The following is a 20,018-nucleotide window of genomic DNA, read 5'->3' as shown; positions in this document are numbered from 1 at the left end:
GTGGTAGGGTGGTAGATCGTGAGCTGTTGCCCCCATCTGTCCCCCAGAGAGGCAAAAAAGGCTGCATTAAAAAAAAATATAGCCATGGGGAGAACAAACTCTTTCCCAAGGGGCCACTCCGCCATCTCTGGTGGGTGGATCCCTACTTGGGGATCGCCCTCCTGCAATGATCCCCATGCAGGGATCCACTGGGCAGAAGTATCTTTGGAAAGGGTAGATTCTCCATGTTAGAAATGAGGTTTTTGGTTGGCAGTCAGGTTGCCCTCTGTCCAAGCAAGAACCCTCACTCTAGTCACAGTAAGTCACACACAATCCAAAATCAGCCTGTGCCCACCCTCTGGTAGCTTGGCACGAGCAGTCAGGCTTAACTTAGAAGGCAATGTGTAAAGCATTTGTGCAATAAATCATACAATACCATAATATAACACCACAAAAATACACCACACAGTGTTTAGAAAATATATAATATTTATCTGGGTATTTGCAGGTCAAAACGATCAAAGTTGCAATATGAATTTGTAAAGATATCACTAAAAAGTGATATAAAGTGTCTTAAGTCTTTAAAAAGTAAACAAAGTCTCTTTCAAGCACAAAGTACCTGGTTTGGAGTGGAAAATCTCTGCAGAGTGCCACAGAAGAGGAGATGCGTGGAAAAATGGTGTGTGCGTCGGTTACGCCCCTTCACACACGGACTTGCGTCGTTATTTTTCACGCGGGAAGACGTGCGTCGTTCTACAGGAGGAAAAATGGTGTGTGCGTCGGTTGCGCCCCTTCACACACGGACTTGCTTCGTTATTTTTCACTCGGGGAAGACGCGCATCGTTTTCCGGCACGCGGACCGTCTCCTTCTATGGGTCGCGGGGATTACCAGATGTCCCGGGTCTGTGCGTGGATTCTCCTGCTTGTTTTCCGGCAGAGCGTCGTTCCGCGGGGCTGTGCGTCGAAGTTTCGATCTCACGGCAGGCGTTGCGTCGATTTCTCCTCTGGAAGTCGGGCGGCGTTGTCCTTGCGAGGCCGTGCGTCGAAGTTCCGGTCGTCCCGAAGGCGTCGATCAGCGTCGGTGTGCGGCGTTTTTCTCGCCGCGGAACAAGCTGTGCGTCGAAAAGTTCGCCGCACGAAGCGTCCAAGTGAAAAAGAGAAGTCTTTTTGGTCCTGAGACTTCAGGGAACAGGAGGCAAGCTCTATCCAAGCCCTTGGAGAGCACTTTTACAGCCAGACAAGAGTTCAGCAAGGCAGCAGGCCAACAGCAAGGCAGCAGTCCTTCGTAGAAAAGCAGACAGGTGAGTCCTTTGAGCAGCCAGGCAGTTCAGCAAGGCAGCAGGCCAACAGCAAGGCAGCAGTCCTTCGTAGAAAAGCAGACAGGTGAGTCCTTTGAGCAACCAGGCAGTTCTTCTTGGCAGGATGTAGTTTCTGGTTCAGGTTTCTTCTCCAGCAAGTGTCTGATGAGGTAGGGCAGAGGCCCTGTTTTATACTAAGTTGTGCCTTTGAAGTGGGGGTGACTTCAAAGAGTGTCTAAGAAATGCACCAAGCCCCCTTTCAGTTCAATCCTGTCTGCCAGAGTCCCAGTAGGGGGTGTGGCAGTCCTTTGTGTGAGGGCAGGCCCTCCACCCTCCCAGCCCAGGAAGACCCATTCAAAATGCAGATGTATGCAAGTGAGGCTGAGTACCCTGTGTTTGGAGGGTGTCTGAGTGAATGCATAAGGAGCTGTCAACTAAACCTAGCCAGATGTGGATTGAAGGGCACAGAAAGATTTAAGTGCAAAGAAATGCTCACTTTCTAAAAGTGGCATTTCTAGAATAGTAATATTAAATCCGACTTCACCAGTCAGCAGGATTTTATATTACCATTCTGGCCATACTAAATATGACCTTCCTGCTCCTTTCAGATCAACAGCTGCCACTTCAACAGTGTATGAGGGCAGCCCCAATGTTAGCCTATGAATGGAGCAGGCCTCACAGTAGTGTAAAAACGAATTTGGGAGTTTTACACTACCAGGACATATAACTACACAGGTACATGTCCTGCCTTTTACCCACACAGCACCCTGCTCTAGGAGTTACCTAGGGCACACATTAGGGATGACTTATATGTAGAAAAAGGGGAGTTCTAGGCTTGGCAAGTACTTTTAAATGGCAAGTCGAAGTGGCAGTGAAACTGCACACACAGGCCTTGCAATGGCAGACCTGAGACAAGGTTAAGGGGCTACTGAAGTGGGTGGCACAACCAGTGCTGCAGGCCCACTAGCAGCATTTAATCTACAGGCCCTAGGCACATATAGTGCACTCTACTAGGGACTTATAAGTAACTTAAATAGCCAATCATGGACAAACCAATCAATAGTACAATTTACACAGAGAGCAAATGCACTTTAGCACTGGTTAGCAGTGGTAAAGTGCCCAGAGGTCAAAAGCCAACAACAACAGGTCAGAAAAAATAGGAGGAAGGAGGCAAAAAGTTTGGGAATGTCCCTGTCAAAAAAGCCAGGTCCAACATGACCCCCTACCAGCCTAAAGCCAGGGAAGAACAATCACTATCCTGATGTACTTCCCTGTTTGAGGCGACAGAACAAGGACCCAGGCCCACAACAGCACGGGCATGCTCCAGTTCTTTGCCTTCCTGACTCCAATTGGATCCCTCTGTCCATACTCTCAGGGCCCACTAAGCAAACCCATGGGGAACCTTTCTCCTTACCTGCGGATCCCATCTGTGCAGCACCTAACCTTACTTTGCTCACAGATGTATCCCAGGAGCAGGATAGTACCACCAGGACCAACACAGAGGTGTTGCCCACTCTACCCCCGGGGTGTGACACTTGTCCCCTCCCCTGGCATAACTCTGTCCACCCGGACAGCAAGCCACAGTGGTTACTGACAGCTGCCAGGGATGAGAGCCAGGCCCCAGGCCTCTCAAAGCTCTCCCACCACTGTGGCTGTGGAGAGTGGGGGGCGGTAGCCCCAGGTGCTGGGCACCCTTTAACCACTCTCCCTTCCACCAGGTCAGGGATGACAGCCTGAACCTGGTCCTCCCCTCTGGGGCTCTGTACCCTCCCTCCTAGAGCGGTACCCCCAGAGTCCAACATGGTCAGGGTGCTTCTAGAAGTCGCCCTGTACCATTCCTCCACCAGTGCAAGGCTGTTAACCTGCAACTGGCCCTCCAACCTGGGGTCTGTGCCTTCAGGTTGGACTAGGGCCCGGGGTGAGGCTTCCCTCCCCCGGCCCTCTCTTCTGGGGTCCAGCACCCTCCAACTAGGAGTGGCCTCCTCAGAAGACAACATAGTAGGAGCACTGTTATCAGTAGCCCCTCCCTCCAGGTCCGGGGAAGGACACCCTGAACCTGGCCTTCCAGCCCAGGGTCTGTACCCTCCGACTGTATCACTGCCTGGCAAACCAGGACTTTCTGGGGGGCACACCTATCCCCCACCAGGTCAAAGTTTAACCTCTGCACCTGACCATCCAACCCAGAGTCACCACCCTGAGGTTGAACAATTGCCTGGCACACCAGGACTTCCTGAGGGGGCACACCTACCCCCCACAGTGTCAGAGTTTGACCTCTGAACCTGGTTCTCCAACCCAGGGTCACCACCCTGAGGTTGGGCAATTGCCTGGCACACCAGGGCTTTCTGGGGGGCACACCTACCCCCCACCAGGTCAGAGTTTAACCTCTGAACCTGGGTATCCAACCCAGAGTCACCACCCAGAGGTTGAATCTTTGCCTGGCATGCCAGGACTTCCTGGGGGTCACTCTCACCCCCCACAAGGGACACACCGTCCCCAAGGGCCACACAAGAGTCTGGTTGGCGCCAGTCTCCTGACCTCTGCCCATCCGGCAGAGTCTGTGTCTCCCCCAAACCAGAAACGGTTTCACCTGGGTCATTCCTGGGGGGCTCTGCTCTCAGAGCTGACCCCTGACTCTCCAGGTCCTCCACTGGGGTCCGCATCCCCCTCTCAACCCTATGTCTGGACTTCTGCACCCCCTCACTAGGAGTGGTACTGCCAGACACCAGAACTGTTGGGATGCTGGCTACAGTCACCCCCCAAATTCTTCTGACACTGCGGGGCTTCCCGCAACAGGGGGCCCTACGGTACAGGCTAGGCTTCCCTCCTGGTGTTCCCTCATGGAACCCTCTAGGACCTGGGACCTACCTGGGACACTACAATCCTCTCCCACCTCACTTGGTTGGGAACCACCTAGACCACTCCCTTCAGGAGCACCCCCAAATGCTTCTTCAGACTCTCTAGTACTCACCCAGAAGTCTGCCCCCATTGTAAGTTCCCTGGGGTCAGAGAACTCACACTCCACCTGCTGTTGGCGTAGCTCTGGAAAATAAGGACCAGACATATGCTCTCCAGCAATGACATCACTCTGCCCTTCACATGTATTAACCACAGTACCCTTCACCCAACCATCCAGTAACTCAGCCTTGGAAAAGCACTCTACATCACCCTCCTGAGACTGGTGAGACAGTACCTGACTGTCCCTGACACTCAACCCATACTCTTCTGGGATGTCTCTACACTCTATATCTAGGACGTCCACCAGGGGGGAACCCTTTTCTCTGTCACTCTCTGCTAGAGCCAGTAAAGTGTCCCTCCCCCCAATAGGAATATGACTCCCTGTGCCAGTTCCCCCATCCTTCTCAGGGACCCTGTGCATAACGGGAACTACCTCATACCCTTGAACCACCTGGGGTGTGTCAACTCCCTTCTTCAAGTTGGGCACCACATCTCTGGGCTTGTGCCCTTCTTCAGCAGTACTGGATGCAAGATTTTTGCTGCCACCATCTGAACTGGATTCAGCCCTTCCGGCCTCCAGTTTCAGCTCTTCACAGCTCAGCTTTTGAGCTGCAGTCCTTTCTTCTTCCAGGGCTAAGAGTCTTGCTGCCTCAGCCCTTTCAAGAAACTCATCTAGCGCTTCCATCCACCGCTCTTGAGCTAGGAGCCATTCATCTCTCACTGGTTCTCTTTCCTCATCTGAGTAGTCTTCCTCCTCATTTGAGCAGTCCTCCTCCTCATCTGAGTGGTACTTAGTCATTTTTTTTTTGCTGCCTCTCTCTCTGCCCATCTTTCTTCCCCCCAGACTATGTAGGCATGTAGCATTTCCATCTTAGTAGATCTCCTTGATACAGGAAGGCCCCATTTTCTGCAAAGCCTCCTTAGGTCAGCCTTAGTGAGGTGGTCAGTAGGTACAAAGAATGAGTAGGTACACAATCCCATTCTGATAAGATCTTACCGGCAAAAAACAAAATCCAAAGTCCAAAATATCAATAGTATATCCAGGAGGACATCAGAGAACCAAAAGCAAAAAGATGAAAAATCAAGTTGACCTTCAACTGTGGGTAGGTAGTGAAATACTTAGCTACTGTATGTCACTGCACAAACACAAGTCCTATCCCACCGCTGCCACCAATGTTAGAAATGGGGTTTTTGGTTGGCAGTCAGGTTGCCCTCTGTCCAAGCAAAACCCTCACTCTAGTCAGGGTAAGTCACACACAATCCAAAATCAGCCTGTGCCCACCCTCTGGTAGCTTGGCACGAGCAGTCAGGCTTAACTTAGAAGGCAATGTGTAAAGCATTTGTGCAATAAATCATACAATACCATAATATAACACCACAAAAATACACCACAAAAATACTCCACACAGTGTTTAGAAAAATATATCATATTTATCTGGGTATTTGCAGGTCAAAACGATCAAAGTTGCAATATGAATTTGTAAAGATATTACTAAAAAGTGATATAAAGTGTCTTAAGTCTTTAAAAAGTAAACAAAGTCTCTTTCAAGCACAAAGTACCTGGTTTGGAGTGGAAAATCTCCGCTGAGGGGCGCAGAAGAGGAGATGCGTGGAAAAATGGTGTGTGCGTCGGTTACGCCCCTTCACACACGGACTTGCGTCATTATTTTTCACGCGGGGAGACGAGCGTTGTTCTACGGGAGGAAAAATGGTGTGTGCGTCGGTTGCGCCCCTTCACACACGGCCTTGCGTCGTTATTTTTCACTCGGGGAAGACGTGCGTCGTTTTCCGCCACGCGGACCATCTCCTTCTATGGGTCGCAGGGATTACCAGATGTCCCGGGTCTGTGCGTGGATTCTCCTGCTTGTTTTCCGGCTGCGCGTCGTTCCGCGGGGCTGTGCGTCGAAGTTTCGATCTCATGGCAGGCGTTGCTTCGATTTCTCCTCTGGAAGTCGGGCGGCGTTGTCCTTGCGAGGCCGTGCGTCGAAGTTCCGGTCGTCCCGAAGGCGTCGTGTCGGTGTGCAGCGTTTTTCTCGCCGCGGAACAAGCTGTGCGTCGAAAATTTCGGCGCACGAAGCGTCCAAGTGAAAAAGAGAAGTCTTTTTGGTCCTGAGACTTCAGAGAACAGGAGTCAAGCTCTATCCAAGCCCTTGGAGAGCACTTTTACAGCCAGACAAGAGTTCAGCAAGGCAGCATGCCAACAGCAAGGCAGCAGTCCTTCGTAGAAAAGCAGACAGGTGAGTCCTTTGAGCTGCCAGGCAGTTCAGCAAGGCAGCAGGCCAACAGCAAGACAGCAGTCCTTTGTAGAAAAGCAGACAGGTGAGTCCTTTGAGCAACCAGGCAGTTCTTCTTGGCAGGATGTAGTTTCTGGTTCAGGTTTCTTCTCCAGCAAGTGTCTGATGAGGTAGGGCAGAGGCCCTGTTTTATACTAAGTTGTGCCTTTGAAGTGGGGGTGACTTCAAAGAGTGTCTAAGAAATGCACCAAGCCCCCTTTCAGTTCAATCCTGTCTGCCAGAGTCCCAGTAGGGGGTGTGGCAGTCCTTTGTGTGAGGGCAGGCCCTCCACCCTCCCAGCCCAGAAAGACCCATTCAAAATGCAGATGTATGCAAGTGAGGCTGAGTACCCTGTGTTTGGGGTGTGTCTGAGTGAATGCACAAGGAGCTGTCAACTAAACCTAGCCAGACGTGGATTGAAGGGCACAGAAAGATTTAAGTGCAAAGAAATGCTCACTTTCTAAAAGTGGCATTTCTAGAATAGTAATATTAAATCCGACTTCACCAGTCAGCAGGATTTTATATTGCCATACTAAATATGACCTTCCTGCTCCTTTCAGATCAGCAGCTGCCACTTCAACAGTGTATGAGGGCAGCCCCAATGTTAGCCTATCAAGGGAGCAGGCCTCACAGTAGTGTAAAAACTAATTTAGGAGTTTTACACTACCAGGACATATAACTATACAGGTACATGTCCTGCCTTTTACCCACACAGCACCCTGCTCTAGGGTTTACCTAGGGCACACATTAGGGATGACTTATATGTAGAAAAAGGGGAGTTCTAGGCTTGGCAAGTACTTTTAAATGCCAAGTCGAAGTGGCAGTGAAACTGCACACACAGGCCTTGCAATGGCAGGCCTGAGACAAGGTTAAGGGGCTACTGAAGTGGGTGGCACAACCAGTGCTGCAGGCCCACAAGCAGCATTTAATCTACAGGCCCTAGGCACATATAGTGCACTCTACTAGGGACTTATAAGTAACTTAAATAGCCAATCATGGATAAACCAATCAATAGTACAATTTACACAGAGAGCATATGCACTTTAGCACTGGTTAGCAGTGGTAAAGTGCCCAGAGGTCAAAAGCCAACAACAACAGGTCAGAAAAAATAGGAGGAAGGAGGCAAAAAGTTTGGGGATGTCCCTGTCAAAAAAGCCAGGTCCAACACTCCACCTTCCAATGATACCTGTAATTTTAGAATCAGTACTTAGGGGGATGAGACACACAGGGGAACAGAAATGATGCCAGGTGTACCTTGACGAATTACGAGGCTTTAAAGAAGAGTGACATGTAAAACAACAAATGGTGAGCGACAGGTGGGCTCCAAGTCCTTTACTGAACAAAACAGACTCTTGCAAGCGAGACACATGCGCTAGAGCATGCACTCGTCAGATCAACCCTAAAAAGGACTCCCTCTGGTGCAGAGCCCCCCCTGATGTCAGCCAATAGCCGACAGATGCACCGGGGATGATGTGCAGGTGTCGGCCATTAGCTGACACTCTCACCTAAGGGGTTAAAGTCCCTAGCCACATTAGAAGTGCTTTGGGTCTTTTTGTCAATGGGGTGAACATTTGGTAACTGATTTTCGAGGCTTTGAACATGATCTTGACATTTTCATACAGGGTGATGCGTAGCTCTCCTTTCTGCCTACAGTAGTATGAAATAGTGTGTTATTTCTATAAATTATTTTTTGTTGCAACTAGGAAGAAAACGCATAGTATATCAGTCCAGCAAGGTGCGTACTTAGTGAAAACGTGAGTAAGTGAATTATAATGGAGCTTTTTCTGAGACTATAGTATTTATCAGTGATTAAGGGTTACTAGTATCTAGTTTTAAATAGGGCAGAGGTAGCAGGATATATGAGATGTTGTTACATGCAGCTGGATTTCTGATCTGATGTGAAATAATCTGTTTTAGATCCGGAGGGCATATAAGAAGCATTTGAATAATGTGTAGAATACTCATATTGAAAATCAGTTTGAGAATGGTGAGTTGCAATATGCAGGGATGGGACATTTGCTCAGTTCAGAATAAAAAGGCAGTAGATGTTTCATTACTAGTCAAAAGCATGCATCAGTATGGCCTCCCGTTTGGTTGACTGCACATCACTTTGGGGGCAACATTGTGCTATTGCACATGCAGGAAAATGTAAGTACCTTGATGTACAAAATACTTTCAGATTGAAAATTGCATTTTGGTGCAAAGTCAACCTTGGTTTGAAGTCAGAGGGAGTGTAGCATGACATGTAGGCAAAAATTCAATCTATACTGAAAGAGAATGCAATAGTAAAGCACCACAGTAGATACAAAAAGGTACATGGCATCATATTGAGGTGCAAAATCTCTCTTAGTGCAGTATAACCATGAACATGGAAACGTTCTAGGAGCACAACCCACATTTAGGCTTAAAATCATTGTTTGGTGCAAAATGATTGTGATATCAAATTTATAAGAAAATCTCAACCCCCCCTTTGATGCAGCATCAGCAGGTCCCCATTGTGGGTGTCTCCTAAGTTGTGGGGGCCCTTTCTGAAGGTGCATGTGTCTTTTACTATGTTGCCACTGTTATTGGATGGTGTTGAATTACCTAGGCAGGTGTGGCACACTTGGTGTCAGGCTGATGTGGAACTGTATACAACACAGACTAAATGGTTGGGGCACTGCTTTTAAAATCTGGCACAAACTTTCAGTAACACTGTGGATAAAGGATCCTGCCAGCACAGTGTTACTCTCAAAATAAGTGTATTGACAGTAGATGTGGGGCTGGGAGCCTGATGGTTAGTCATGGTACGCAAAAGCCTCCAGCTCTGTATCAATAACTGACAAAGCAAACATCCGAGCAGTTTGGGCAACAGAAGCCTACTGTCCTTAAGACTGCATCAAACCACCAGAGTGAAGGTCTTTTAAGCCCGCAGAGACTTGACCTCCATGACTGTTTCACCAGTCTCCCAAGGAGCACAAGGGGTATCAACCAGAGACAACAGTCACTGGCATGTGAGAAACCAGTATGAAATATTCTGCAGCCATGCCAAGAACAATGAAAGAATTGTGATTTAAAGTGTGCTAGTGTGGTTTTAAAACACACATTTACAAACGCATGTATTTGTTTTGGAGCATTGATCGTGGAAGCTTCTTAAGTAAATACTTTATGGGTCACTAGGAACAAAAAACTACACAGAGTAATCACAGCAGAAAGTGAAGCAAACTGCCTAGAAGAAGTGAACTACTACAGAACTACCTCAGCCTGCGTAAGAACTGGAGATCTCTGCTAATTCCAATATAATAAAGAGCGGCCAAAAGCACAAGCCAACCTGAATTAAAAGGGCTGCGAAGGCAAGGATTCAGTGTACAAGGAGCTAAAACATTGTACATGAATGGATGTATAGTGCATCTAGAAGCAAACACATGGCTTTTGTACAAAAGAAAAACAATAAATTACTAGCTGGGCTGAAATTACAAAGGCAGAAGAAAAGTTAGAAACGCAGATGTCTGTTTTAGTGACAAACAAGAAAAATTGAAATTCCTTGTGCAAACAAACATTGCTGTCCAAGGGAGCAATGAGCAACAGAAAACTACTTCAAATACACTGTTAAAACAGCCAAGGAGGAAGAGAGCAGGCTGAAGAGAACAAGAAAAGACACCAAATCCCATGGAGTGCTGAAAACGACAGAAAAAGTAGTTCCCTAAATGTAAGCAGTAGTAGGATTCATGTAATCCAGGCGAAAGAATGGCAAAAAGTCTGTGCTGTAGGGGAGGAACAAACACAACAGGAGGGAATAAGGCCATTGAATAAGAAGCAAGCAAATGAGATTGGCAAGAAAGACGATCAGCTTCTTATTGGCGAGCGCTAAAGAGGATTTTTATTTCTACCTGGCCCTCTCCACCTGGAGACGTCTCGGATGGATAATGTCAGCTGAATCTCGCATTGTTGCTGTTACGCAGGTAGAAGTGATGGAGGGCCACGTAAAAACCTCCCATGATATCGGTGACAAGGCCGAAGACCTTCAAGAGGTCTCTTCAGTAATTTTTGAAATAACGTGACTGACCAGGGTGCCTATGGAAGAAGCTACTAAATCAGAGGATGGCTATGATGCCATTATTATTGGTTCGGAGTTCCCTGAAGCAGAAGCTAACAAAGGCAGTGGCAGGGAAGAAATTGTTCATCCTGCACAAGAGTAGAATATATTTTTTCTTAATTTGTCCAAGTCCACTAGGTGGGGAAGCAGGCATTCCAGCGGATCAAGAGTTAAAATCACATGGTTTTGAGACCTCTGTCAGGCATTGGGCCTGTAGGTAATTTTTAAAGAGGTCACCAGAATATTTACCCAACCCAAAGTGGCACATGCATTTCTGAAAATGGACTGGTCCTGGTCAGGGGCAAGTCCAGATGGGTGCAATTTTTGTGAACACTTCCCCTCAAGGTAGCATGTAAACGATATATGTTGGATGTTGGTTTAGTGGTTGAATTCTTCCTCCTGGTCTGTAGCAGAGTTTAATTTTAAAGAGTATAGTTTCATAATTCTTACTTAATTATTTAGTGCTTTTCTTATGCTTTATTCCAGCGTTTCTAAAGATAGTAGGGCTTAATAAGCACATCCTCCCCTCCCTATGCTCAGTTTTGCTCCAGACTCTTAATACGTTGCCCCCAGCCCCCTTTTTTGGTGTTCTTTGTATGAGTTTCTTTACATGATGATTTAGATACCCTATTTTTCCATGCCTTAAAAATATTGTAGTGTAACTTAGAATGTGGAGTTGATTGTGATCACATTGCAGTGTGTTTTTTGTTGTATATCTGTAATATACATTCTTTATGCTTTGGAACTAAAGAACAGATTTGAAACAACACACCCTTTACATCAACGATCCATGCCTGCCACAAATCACCTTTTCCGAATACATACTCCACTTTAGATAATGGCTAATGCCTTATGGTTAACTTTGAGAAGCATGCTTTATAAAGCGATACCTGTCTGACCTTCTCTACATCAACTGTCGATGCATCCCCAATATTATATGTGCCTCCCTGTCTGAAACAGTACAACCATTGTTGAAAAAGTCACTTGTTCCCCAGCTCTCTTGTGATCTACTGTATATTAAGACTCCTTGATAAATAACACCTACATTCACTGTCACTATTGATACAAGATATCCTTGGTGTTGTGAAATAGGCGCATTTTGATAGAGAGCCTCTTTTTTCTGTTTTTTTGGGACTGACATTATGTATGTTTTTTTGTATAGCATGCAACCCAAACCTGACTGTATCCTGCCACTGAAACAGGAGATGTATTGGCCAAGTTCAGAGCCAGGTTTTTAGTTTTTTGTGGAATTCAAGAACTGAGCAGGAGGCTCTGATGAGGAGGGACAATTTGTTCCAGGATTTAGGACAAAGAAGGATCTGGTTCTGTGTATGTGGAGGTGCGATAAGGCATGAGGCTGAGTTGAGGTGTTTGGTATGTTTTTGGAAGTTTATGCGGTTGTTGAGGTCAGTGGAGCCAATGTTGTGTAAGGCTTTGTGTGTGTCCACGATGAGTTTGAAGAGTGCTCGTTTGTAGATTGGAAGCCAGTGGAACTATTTGCAGTGCAGGGTGATGAGTGCAGAATGGGATGTTGAGGGTGAGCCTGGTCACAGAGTTTTGTATGGTCTGGAGTCTTCTGGTCAGTTGAGTGTTGAGTCCATCATAGAGTGTGTTGCCGTAGTTCAGCCTGATGGTGATGATGGCTTGGGTGACGGTTCTGCAAATTTGATGTGGATCCATTTGAAGATCTTCTTGAGCATCTAGAGTGTGGCGAAGCTGGAGACGGAGACTGAGTTCACTTGACCGGCCATGGTGAGCTGGCACTCAATTACTATTCTGAGGTTCTTTGTGTGGGTTATCGGTTTAGTTCTAGTTCGGGAGCCACCTGGCTGAGTCCCAGAGTGAGGTGTTTTTACCAAATATTACTTCTTCATTTTTGACGGTGTTGAGCTTGAGGTAGTTGTTTTTCATCCATTTGCCAAATTTGATGATGCAGGCCGAGAAATTGATCTGGATATTTGGCATCTTGCCCGAGAGGGAGAGTATGAGCTGGGTGTTAACAGCATGGGATATGATGTTGATTCCATGGTCACAGATGATGAAGGCGAGTGGGGTCATGCAGGTATTGAACAGAGAGGGGCTGAGTGAGTATCCTTGTGTAAGTTCAATTTGAGGACGTCCGAGGTGAAGGGGGCCAGGCTGAATGACTGGGTGCAGCTTGTCAGGAAGGAGCAAATCCAGTGAAGTGCTGGACATTGGATGCCTACTTCTTGCATATGTTAGATAAGGATAGGGTGGGAGATGGTGTTGAAGGGTGTGAAAAGATATAGAAGGATAAGGGCTGCAGTGTCACACCTGTCCATGATCATCTGGATGTTGTCCGTGGCAGTGATTATGGCGGTCTCTGTACTGTGGCTGATCCTCAAATGGGATTCAATGGTGTTGAGGAGGTGGTTGCCAGTTAGGTGGCTGGCTAGGGGTTTATCATCATTACTTTTGTGAGGTAAAGCAGCAGGGATATAGGCCTGTAGTTGGCTAGCATCTTTGAGTCTTTGTTTTTTTTGAGGAGGGGGAGTACATTGGCGTGTTTCCAGGCATCGGGGTAGGTGGCTGTGATGATTGAATTGTTCAGGATCGGGTTGAAGGCTGAACTGATGGGGTCCAGTCCTTTGATGAAGACGTGGTGAGAGCAGGGGTCCGAGAGTGCTCAAAGGTGAATGGACTGCATGGTCATTGCAGTTTCTTGAGTGGTGGTGGCGGATCAGTTGGCTCTCTGGGTGTTGCTAGAGATGAGTATAAGGGCTGCAATGGTGGAAGGGTCCGGTTGGTGCTTGAAGGTTTAATAGATGCCGTTGATCTTGTTGCTGAAGAATCGGGAGTGCTGAGTGCAAAGGTCCTGAGAGGGAGAAGGGGTCACGTCACGTTGGTGGAGCTTGCTGCCAGAGATGTGAATTCCTTCACTATGATAAAGATTTCCTTGATGTTGTTGTTACTGCATACTATGCGGCCGGTTAGCGTGTGGCGTCTCTGATTTGGTGATGGTAGCTCTGAGTGCAGCTTTTTAGGTGCTCTTGTCGGTTTCATTCTGACATTGCCTCTGTCTGCATTCAAGTTGCTTTCAGTGCTCTTTGGTGAGCCTGAGCTCTTCCATTCCAGCTTGTGTGTGGTCAGGTTCTCATGGCTTTGCTGGCTTTGAGAGGAGCCAGGGGTATCTGCCTAGGTGGTGATCCAGGTGTTTAAGTTGTATATGGATTCTGGGACGTTGTTGTGTTGATGCCAGTGATGTAGGAGTTTGCAAAACAAGGATGCTTTTGAGCTCTTGTTCCAGTTCTGTTGTGAAGATCTGGTGATAGTGTTTCTGTGGTGGTGTGCGATGGGTATGCCGAAGTTGCCTATGGTAATGTTCCTGAAGCTGGGTAAGATGGGGTCCAGTAAGAGTACAGATGCATGTGTGGGGCCTTCCACTCACTGGGTGATCTTTTGATTATAGTAAAATTACACAGAATAGATTTACAGGGGCTTTCAGACATTCTTCTTCATTTCTGTGTCTGTTGTACCAACATTCACGTTCTTCTTCTGCTCAATACAGCATAGGGCACTGGATTAGCCTACTTCGGCCATAGGCTAACTTCCCTATGAGTGACGGCATTCTGCTTTTTCACAAGGAGCACATCTTCACACTAGGAAGTTCATGTCAGTGCCAGGATTACTGGGGGTGCTTTATGAGACACAGAATATTATTTCTTTTAGTAAATTTGTTTTTAGTTTTGTGATGGCTGGAAACCCTCCAACAAAAAGTTTTCAATAAACAACAACAGCAAAAAATTAAAATGCTGGTTGCCAATGCCATACATATCTAGTTTGCCTGTGCTCCTTTATTGTTCTATTCTGAACTGCACGATACAATATTGCTTCAAGTTGCAGAATTTTGTTTGTTTCACTTTGCAAAAAAGGATAACCATCTGGACCTGCCCCTGCATTGCTCTTTCTTTATCCGGGAAATGTTTTACAGGTGGTGTTGCCTGGTATATAGAACCACATTCTCTTAATTATTAACATATTTAATGGCTCTCAATCTATTTTGAGAGGTGGTAGAAAGAATGAATTCCTCTGTGCTCCACATTCCTCTAGATATTGCTCACTGGAAGCATCCTAAACGTTTCAGAGGCTTTGTCAACTCCACAGTGCATAGTTACCAGCTGCCCTGCTCTGAAGGAAGTTGAAAAGTAACTGTGACCTGGTAGTTTTTAAACGTAAGACTTTGTAATCTTGTCTTCATACTACAAGCCACTTGCATCAGACATAATGCTCCTTAAGTTATGTGGAGTAACATATCTATAAACCTCCTACACTGTTTTCAGACTAGCGTCTGAAAAAGAAGCAAGTACTTACATGAAATGCTAATACTGAACATTTATTTTCTGTAGGAGTGACTTGCCGTTCCCATTTTGTTTTATCATTTACTATTCATTACTGACTACATATATACTGTCTCGTTAAAAAGGTACAAACTGCCCTAATACACAAAAACGTTATATTCTCTGTCGAATTAATTAATTTGGCGGAATTATATGGGTTCTTTGACATTTGTAATAAGACACAGTAGAGCAGGGAGGAAACACTGAATTGGTTTCTTAATCTTGTATGTAGCTTGCAAACCAGAGGTCTGTTTATTGGGTAAGTATTACCGTATCCTGAAAACACCAATGCCTCAGTGTGTGATATTATCTCCCAGTCTCAGTTTTGTATCTACGAATGAGGGTGGGGGGGAGGGGGGTTACGGTAATACCACAATTGTTCTTAAATTCCGAGCAGCAAGACTCAAAATGTAGCCTTTTTTTCCTCAATTTGTATGGGAGGTTAAACCACCATGTGCTGCTGCTTCACACAAGAATGTGTACTTCTGGTTGGGGCACAAAATCACATTTGCTTTCAAATCAGAATTACTGGCTGGGTAAGAATCAGGGATAAATAATGGTAATTTAATGCATATCAGACACAGTGTTTTTACTTTTTTCATGCATTTTTTATTTCATTTATACATGTTCATCCTTTTGCCAATCGGTTTGTTACAGGAAACGCTCCAGTGACCCCACAATGTGTATTTTTACTGAAATAATGTAATTTGGTGAAGGAGTTTTCACACCTACTTGAATTTCATGAGAAATATTGTTTGTTTCGTTCTGTAGTGATATTTTCTACAGCTGTTTTCTGAAAGTATCACTGAAGGGAAAGTGTCAGGAATATTGTGTAGAGGGATGACCATTGTGAGAAAGCTCAAATTGCTTCGAAATGCTGAGGCTTGTTTATCGGTATAGGTCAGATTTCTGTATCGTTCAATGCTGTTTCAAAGGAACTTTAATGTTTGGCTGTAAAGGTAAAGTGGTAGATTATCGTTTTGATTCTGATGCTAATAGAGAAAAGTGTAAACTATCTGAATAGGAAAATTATTGGCGCTTGCAAAAGAGGCTTCTAAGATCACGGTTGAAGACTCCACACTTCATGGTGAAATGTACTCGTAGCTTCCAAGACTGAAAAGCTGCTCTCATGTTGTTGAGGAATGAAAACGCGGTCATCCAAGATTGCCATGAGTTGGGGAATTTAGATCTGTTTCAGCTGTGGTTTGGGGCCTAGCCAACGCATCAAGTAACTGTGTGCTTACTGTATTTGCAGGTGGATGGAAGCGTGTCTCAACGAAGATCTACCGCCCACCACAGAGCTGGAAGAAGGACTAAGAAATGGAGTGTACCTCGCAAAGCTTGGAAACTTCTTCAGCCCCAAAGTAGTGTCCCTCAAAAAGATATATGACCGAGAACAGACGAGATACAATGTAAGAATCCCCAGTAGGCCACAGAACCTTGGGAAGGGAGAAGAAAATACCACATGTACTTAGGACAAAAGCATAGATATAATGAAGAGAACATCATTACAAATCTTTGTGAATCACGGATGGAATGTATGTGATTTCCTAGGAGTACAATTAAGTAAGGGGCAAAGGGTGAACAGTAGTTGCTTGCATGTCCTCTGAAAGACACCGATGCTGTCTTGAAAGGCCTTAATAACCTTCTCTGGATTGTTTCCCACCAAACCTTTGAACGCGCCTGACTCTCATGATATCAACATATGGTATATAACAATGAAGTAATACAAAAGATTAAAACCTCAAAATGAATGTTGAACTCATTAGCCAATTTTATCTTTGATAAGTAGTTGTTTTTTTTCCGTTCATTTACAGGCAACAGGCCTCCATTTCCGACACACAGATAACGTGATTCAGTGGCTGAATGCAATGTCTGAGATCGGCCTGCCTAAGGTAACTTGTGCTGATTAAAATGTAAATATTAATCACTTAAATGGCGTCAGCTGCTGCGAGTTCGGTGTGCAGCAGTTGAGCACCACCTTCTTCAGGCAAAAACAATCTAAGAGCTCAGCGCATTAAGATTTTTACTTCAGTGATGTTTTAGACTATTATCCACCCACAGTGAGTGGCAGAAAAAAATGCACATGTTGAGAATAAAAAAACGCACGTTTCTAAAACTATTTGCATATCTCAGGTTTATTAACGAGTGCAAGGCTATCTTTTTAATTCAGAAAAGGTGGGTTCATATTCGTATGTGGATTTATTGACACAAAGATGTTTGAGTTAATTTTGTGAGTGGGGTGTGGAGTTGGTGATATAGGATGAGAATACTCTGAGAATTTGTAAACGTGGAGAGATGTATACGAGATGTATACGTTTGTGCAAATTGAGAAACTTGGTGTAAACCATCTTTCAAACCACGAACAAAAAACAACCCCCTGAAAGACACTTTTTTGTTTTTTAACTCGTGGAGTACCTTGAGTGGATTACTTTTCGATATTTTCTTCTTTTATAAGGTCCCAAATATTTGCATTTTGAATAATAAATCCTTCTGAACCAGCCAGGGCAGCCCACATAAATATTTATCTTTCATATTATTCACTACTTTACCTTTATTAAAGTAATCAGCCAGTAATCAGTAATCACTACCCACGTGGCACTGAAGTAATATTTATTTCTGTTTTAAATAGCAAACCTTATTGCCTCCTTTGCGGTGTGCAACATTTAATAAACATTGATGAGTTTCTTTTGATCACTTGCAGATTTTTTACCCTGAAACCACTGACATCTATGATCGGAAGAACATGCCTCGATGCATCTACTGTATTCATGCACTCAGGTAATACTTTTTGTGACTGTTAATAAGTATGCCATACTGAGCGCTTATGCCTCCTATTATAAGTGGGCCTTATGGGAATGACGTATTTACGGCACCCATTGACTATCAAAACCATGGGGTGAGGTGTTTACTGGGTAATAACATGAAGGATTTGGTGTTTACTGCACCATATTCCACATATATTGTTTTTACCAGGTGTGGGAAATTGGGTTGTTGGTTGACTAGAGTGTGAGCCCTGGTCAAGCAACAGCCACAGTGCTTTGCAGGGTAAACCACAAAATGTCACTTGATTAACCTGTGCTTAACCCTGGGTATCCTGAACAAAAAAGCAGTCAGGCTAATTTCAGAGGCAATTTGTTAAGTATTTATACAGCACACATACAGCAGTACAGTGAAACACATAACAGAATAAAACTCCCAAACCAAATTTAGGAAAATAGAGAAAATGTAATAAATGATTTGACAACAAGACCATCAAAATCTAATTAGTAGTGCTTCACTTGTGAATTTTTAATGGGTAAGGTTCAAAATAGCAAGTCCTCAGTTTTAGAAATTGGTTACCAAGGCACCTTAATTACCACAACCAAGGGCCCAGAAGTGGATGGAGACCTCTTGGGGGTTCAGGACTCACTCTGGCTGGGTCCAGGTGTAGGTTCAAGATGGTGGGAGCCTGTTATGTCCCAGTGGCTCTGAACAGAAGGCCAGACACACTAGCCCTTGGAGTCACTTCGGAAGTCCTGGGGGGCAGGTGACGATTCAGGGCTCAACAGCAGGACTGGCCTCTGAAGCTTCAAGGCAGGCTCCAGGCAGCAAAGCAGTCCTTCCAGGTACAGCAGCAGTCTGGTAGAATGCACAGCAGGTCACAGCAACAGGCAGTCCTGAGAGTTCTTCCGCAGGTCTAGTAGTGAACTGAGGAGCAGGCCCGAGAGCCCTATTTTTACACCCTGGTGTCCTGATCCGAGTAGTTGGGTGAAGTTTCCAGAAGGGTTCTCTAAAGTTCCAGGAATTTCCTGCCTCCCCTGCCCTGGCTTGTAAATAGCTGCACTGACAATACAGGGTCGTTATCCTATTGTGTGGCAGCAGAGCTCAGCCCATTCAGCTGCAAGTGGGGCTGTGCTTAGCTCCACTCCCATCAAGTCAGTTAATGGCCCATCCAGGCTCTGCCAATCCCACTGTTGTGCGACTCGGGGTGAATTAACAAAGTCCCAGCTGTCAGCTACATCCTGTAATCTGACCTAGGCAAGCTACAGGGACAGAGGGCTAAGGGGAGGAACATGCCAACTTTCTAAAAGTGGCATTTTCAAACAGGTAATGATAAATCCGACTTTATCATTAAAGAGGGTTTATCGTTACAAGTTTAAAGATACCAAACATGAAAAATCTAACACCTCTGGTTTAGGAATTACAGCCTAATATATTAAGGAATCCCTTATGTTATTCTATGGGAGGCGTAGGCCTCACAATAGTGAAAAAAATAAATGTGGGTGTTTTTCACTACTAGGATATGTAAAACTAAAAAATATGCCCCACCTTTTAATTACACAGCACTCTGCCCTATGGGCTACATAGGGCCTACGTTAGGGGTGACTTATATGTATATAAAAAAGGGGAGTTTAAGCCTTGGCAAGGGTTTTTAAATGCCAAGTCAAAATGGCAATGAGCTACTGCCTTCGGGTTGCAATGGCAGGCCTGGGACAAGTTTTGAGGTGCTACTTAAGTGGGTGGCACAGTAAGTGCTGGAGGCCCAATGGTAGAATATAATTTACAGGCCCTGGGTATATGGTAAACCACTCTACAATTGACTTACATGCAGATTAAATATGTCAATCGGGTACATGCCAATCAAACCATGTTTTAGGGCTGGAGCACAATCACTTTAGCACTGATTAGCAGTGGAAATGTGCACGGAGTCCTAAGGCCGACAAGCAAAAATCCAGCAAAAAGTAGTAGGAGATGGTGACCCTGTAAAGAGGACCATTTCCAAAACTAGGTGTTTTTCTTACAGCAAATTTCAGCAGGTTTGACCTCAGAATTACAGTACCTACTCAAGTGCAGGTGTCTGCACAGGAACTGGAATTCATAGGATGACTCATGATCAGGGCCTTAGTGTGGTAGCTGTCCATGGGAGTAAGCATACATTTAAAGTACAGGAGGAGGAGTTTGATGCTGTTCTCGATTTCTTTCTACAAGCCAAGTCTGTCTCTTTGCACCTTTGCTGTCCTTGAGCTTCTTTGGCGAGAGTGTTATTATCAGACTAGACTGCAGATCACATCAGTCTGCAATTTAATTAAAAGTTGCA

The 20,018-nt window shown here is 45.4% G+C and overlaps 1 protein-coding gene across 2 annotated transcripts in view; it reads left to right on the top strand.

The window, feature by feature from the left end:
* Positions 1-20,018, top strand: part of IQGAP1 (IQ motif containing GTPase activating protein 1) — a 424,957-nt gene that overhangs the window by 110,408 nt on the left and 294,531 nt on the right. For both annotated transcript variants that reach the window (XM_069222592.1, XM_069222593.1), the window contains 3 exons: positions 16,194-16,350; positions 16,756-16,833; positions 17,643-17,719. In XM_069222592.1, coding sequence (XP_069078693.1) covers positions 16,194-16,350; positions 16,756-16,833; positions 17,643-17,719 — 312 coding nt within the window. The remainder of the gene's footprint in view (positions 1-16,193; positions 16,351-16,755; positions 16,834-17,642; positions 17,720-20,018) is intronic.

This window comes from Pleurodeles waltl, chromosome 3_1 (genome assembly GCF_031143425.1).
Source record: "Pleurodeles waltl isolate 20211129_DDA chromosome 3_1, aPleWal1.hap1.20221129, whole genome shotgun sequence".
In the NCBI taxonomy this organism is placed as follows: Eukaryota; Metazoa; Chordata; class Amphibia; order Caudata; family Salamandridae; genus Pleurodeles; species Pleurodeles waltl.
Note: the sequence above shows the minus strand (reverse complement) of the source record. Positions and strands in the feature narration are given on the sequence as shown.